This window comes from Apaloderma vittatum, unplaced genomic scaffold (genome assembly GCF_000703405.1).
Source record: "Apaloderma vittatum isolate BGI_N311 unplaced genomic scaffold, ASM70340v1 scaffold4895, whole genome shotgun sequence".
Taxonomy (NCBI): Eukaryota; Metazoa; Chordata; class Aves; order Trogoniformes; family Trogonidae; genus Apaloderma; species Apaloderma vittatum.
In genome coordinates this window covers 33,546-38,282 of record NW_009717531.1, presented here as the reverse complement: position 1 = coordinate 38,282, position 4,737 = coordinate 33,546, and the positions used below count along the sequence as shown (strand labels likewise).

The following is a 4,737-nucleotide window of genomic DNA, read 5'->3' as shown; positions in this document are numbered from 1 at the left end:
TCTTTTCCAGCCTCTATAATTCTGTGATTCTCTGATTCTTCTGCCTCCTCCTTTGAAGGCCACCAGCTGCATTACTTCTAATCTGGCCCTGAACCCAGGCAGCCAAACCCTAGAAGGGGTAATGGTGGTGAAGATGCTCTCAGGACCCTTACAGCATGTTCAGTTTCTCACGTTTTCTTCAGAATGAGAAAGAACTCTACTTTTCCAGTGGAAAATAATATTAAGCTTGACATCAAAAAATCCCAAGAAATAGTAGAGGTTACATCCCTTTCTTGTTCCCTTGCTGGAGAAATTATCAATGGAGGAAGTATAATCTCATCAATTTGAAGCAGGAAAAAAAAAATCTACCAGGCACAACAGAAGTGATTTTAAGATAGCTCCAAACTTGTAATATGCAACCGACATTTCACTCTTAACTTCTGAAGAAGTTAGAGAAGATTCACCTCTTCTAACTGAGGGAACACCTATAAATGTAGATCTCTGGTGTCATTTGGGAAGCCCTAGAGCATATTGTCCAGCCTCTGTCTCTCATTCCAGGAGGTCACAGCTCTTCTAGAGTCCTGTGCCAAATGGGCCACTCAAAGCTCTTTTTGTAGTTAACAGAGAGAAAGTGGGCTGCGGAGAATGGACTATTTGTCATAGCTTACATTTCTATCTTAAAATGAGACTCATCGCCCTTTTGAGATGCTTCTTTCTCTCCACTAGTGGTAGAGGGAGCCTGGGGTGACTGTCTGAGACTGTAATCTCTTTGGGACACACAAACCAGAGCGGATGAATTCCACCCACTCTGTCTCCTGTGTCTGACTTGAAGGGAAAAACAAAGATATCCAATAGGCAATAACTTCCCACTGGCAAGGAAATGATCATTCCTGGCATCAGCTTCAGAGTCTTAAAGCTCCAGTGCCAAAATCTCATTCACTGTCCTATTCTTTTAAAAAGATACTGGCATTCAGCCCAGTACTTAGCCCCCTGCATGGCTTGAACCTCACACTGAGCATCCCTTGCAAGTGGGATAGAGATAGGAATAGCGTTATTTTTACAGAAGTCTCTTGCTCTGGTGGCTGGTTATGAATCATTTCATATCCCAAGACAATAAAAGCCTCCAATACCCAGGTGTAACACTTCATCTCCATTAGAAAGTTAAACAGAGAGACACATAACAGCTACCATCTTTGTCCTTAGAGTTGAAGTAGAGCTGTGAAATATAGAACAACTCCTGCTCCTTTCTACAGGGCTAAGCCAACTACTGTGATATTGGAGGTGTTTTGTCCTTGGCTTTCAAGGGCACTGACTAGTGTCTCTGTGATTCACTTGAAAACTGAAAGTCTCATGGTTTATCAGTTCCCCAGGAAATACGATGCTAATTTTCCTGGCAATTTTTTTTTCCTCAAATGTAAGTAGAAGGTTTTCTGGCTTTGCTGGATTTGAGAGGGCTTTTAGGAAAACAATAGATCTTGATTTAAAAATGATTAGAGAAAAAAATCACATATCCCATTCCTCCCAGTAAATTGTTTTCTTGCTTGCTGTCGCTGTTAAAAATGCATACTTAGGTCTAGTCTGACCTTGCCTTGAGTCCTTGCTTAGCTACTGGGTATTTTTTTATCTGCCAGCCTGAGGACATCTGTGCCATCCACTGGCTGCCACGTAGCTGCAGCAAGCTCTGGGGGCAGGGCAGACCCAGCTGTGTGCTTTCCAGATGTTCTGCTTTACCCACTTGCAAGCTGTCGATGTTGTGCTGTCAATAACACCATATGGGTACCTTGCCTTGCTTTTTTGAGACAAATGAAAGCTCAGTTATCCTCAGCTTGTTGCTGACCCTCATGGAAGAGCAAGGATAAAAGCATCTTTATTGCTTCCCTAATTACAGGTTATTACAATTGTTTCAGGCAATTCACTGCAGCTCCAATTGTCCCATCCTGTTGTGACATTTTGATGGCCCAGAGTGCGATCCCGCTGCAACACCTCCGCAGCAAATTGTTTAAGGGGAGTGATATTTTTGGCAGCAAAATTCAGCAAAGGGGTAGAGGAGCTGCTACACTTTGCTTGGTAATTTTACACCCACCTCAAAACACCAAGAAAGGTGTTTTACTACTTCTCTCTCCTCTTTTGTGAAATGTAGAGCTTATTTTTGGTTCATGTGATCCCTCTTAACATAGGAGAGGTTGGAGGTCCAGGACAAACTTCTGGGGTGTAAAATTTACACCAGCAAGTGGTGTGTGTCCTTGTGTTGTGAAGACTGTCTGTGAAATGGTCTTACTCCTGGCTAGTGAGAAATGCTCACACTTGAAACCAAACCTATAGATTATTTCTCTCATCTCCTTAGATTAGCCTCAAAGGTCTAACATGTTGCTCGTGGTGGTATAAAGCCAGAGGAATTACCTGACTTTTGAAGTGTACAGAAAGTTGGATGCTTGCTCCTTTCTCGTAGCGTTGATGAGGTGTGGGGGAACTCCAGTTAACATAAGAGACAGAGCCTGTTAAAAATGATCACACAACATCTTTCCAAGCACAGGGCTCTGCCTGCTTGCAGAATCCATTTCCATAAAGTGTGTAAATGAAGTTGAGATCTTGGTAGGTTGGAAAGTTGAGCTTCTGTTTAGAACAGATGAATCCCTCAAAATATTTTAAATATGCCCAGAAAAAAAACAACTCAAAAGTTCATAGAGAGCATGCGATGTCGTACTTCTTGAGATGTGTTTATGACCTGTGGGACAACTAATTTTTTGATTACCTATTTCTGAGTTTCATGGATCTGCTCTCTTCTGCTTTGCAGTTGTCAGAAGTGATACGTGAGTGAGCCAATCACCCGCTCATCCTGTGAATTCCTGGACTAGGAATCCAACCAAAAGTGATTTAATTACAATTAATTGTCTCAACAGTTATTAGATTTGCAGATGGAAATTCTGAAATAATGTATAGGTATAAGCATGAAGGGAAAATATATCTTACTAGGAATAAAAACACCATCTGCATCCTTAAGACATGTAAAGAAGCCTCTCTGCTGGAAAGAAGAATGATGGAACAGTAAGGGAGGGGAAGCTTTAGGAGAATTATGTTCCTGGCCTGTCCTAAATGGATTTGGATGAAAGTCAATCAAGGCATATATTGATCTCTTGTTCTAGATCTATTTTGGAGGTTTCACGGTGTTTCTATGCCAAAGTCCTCATTGCTTTCTGAAGCTAGAGGTTCACAATCCAGCATCTAGCTACCACAAAAATGAATTGCTGAGACGTGTTGTCATGTCAGGAACTGTTGAAGGGTGACAGTACATCCTAATTGCTGCTATTGTTTCTGAAGAGATAATGAATTTTGTTTGTTAATGCTTTGATGCTTAGAAACACTGGTGGCATATATGGTTTAAGGCAATGGTTTACAGTGGTTTGTTTGGGAAGGTCATGGTCAGTCCTTTGCTACAGCTCACCTCAAGAGTGATAATTTTTTATTTTCAGGTAGCTCAATTGCTTTAGACTGCATGACCATATCCCTCAGGCAAGGACTTCCACTGATGTAAACGGCTACAGGTTCCCACTGGAAGAAACTTTTCTGAAATTAATTTTCCTTCCTGCTGTCTCCCCACCATAAACGTGCCAGTCAGTACTAGAAAAAGATCTGTTGAATAAACTGAATGCTCTTGCTTTGTTTTCTCTTTTCTCAGTTATCACGCTGTGCTGTATCTTCAAGTGCCGGATTCCCCGGACAAAGAAAGAGATTGAGGCACGATATGCTCAACGGCAAGCTGCCAAGACATATGCAGACAAACTGGATACTGTCCCCCCACTCAACGAGCTGACAGAGATCCCTGGAGGTACTTTTCAAGGCCACACCTACACATGAGACCCATCTTTTCTTTTGGGGTTGCTTTCTGTATGTTTGAATGCCAAGGGCTAGGGCCTCCCTTAGTGTAAATCAGTGTGGCTCCTTGGGCACAACCATTGAGATATTGCTGTGACTTGACAAACCCCTCCCCATCACACGACACGCACTAAACCTGCAGCATTTTTGGCAGCAGGGATGGTCATTCCAATGAAAGGGACAGTTCCTCTGTTGGTACAAGTCAGGGTCATTCCTTCAAAGTTCATGTTTATAATTTCCAGGGAGTCTGATTCATTTTAAGGGCCAGTTCCTGGGTTGGGGGATGTGAGTAGGATGAAGAAGAGCTGTTAGAGTTTCACATTACTTGTAAATGGCTTGCCCTATTTGGATGGCCAAAAATATTTCTGTCGCTGCTCTCTGCTGCTCTCACTCATCTTTCCTGATTCTGTACCCTAGGCTCTACTGAAACTCTCCTAACTCTCTCTGGTCATGTCCAGTCCCGACCTCTCAACTCCCTGCCTGTGGTGAAAGAAGAAGATGAAATGGCCCTGCAAGGAAATTAGGGGACTGCCTTCCTGTCTGTCTCTCTATGGCTTCTCTTTTCTGATGAGATCCATCATACCTTGGACTCCCTGCTTCCCGGTTCCCTTTCTGCATTTGGCCTCTGTTTTCTCAATACCCTTTCATGAACTTTTTTTTTCTCTTTCCTGTGTCTCTGCAAGCCTGTTGTCTATAGTTTCATAGAAACTGAAAGTTTCCTTAACTCAGAATGTGATGCTTCAGTCCATGAAACTGGCGGAAAAGGCAGATAACCTAATTGTAAAAATTATACCAGCAAAATACAGAACTAAGTACTTAAGAGTAGGAACTTGCACATACCTCAATATTTCGGAAGGGTTCAGACATCTGACTATTTCCATTCGG

General features: G+C 42.4%; 1 protein-coding gene across 1 annotated transcript; it reads left to right on the top strand.

The window, feature by feature from the left end:
• Nucleotides 1–3,591: 3,591 nt before the first annotated feature.
• On the top strand, nucleotides 3,592–4,376 carry TMIE (transmembrane inner ear; the record flags this gene model as incomplete). The annotated part of the gene is made up of 2 exons (XM_009869921.1): nucleotides 3,592–3,805; nucleotides 4,270–4,376. Coding segments are annotated over 2 exons (321 nt in total), but the record flags the coding sequence as incomplete, so codon positions are not given.
• Nucleotides 4,377–4,737: the final 361 nt, after the last annotated feature.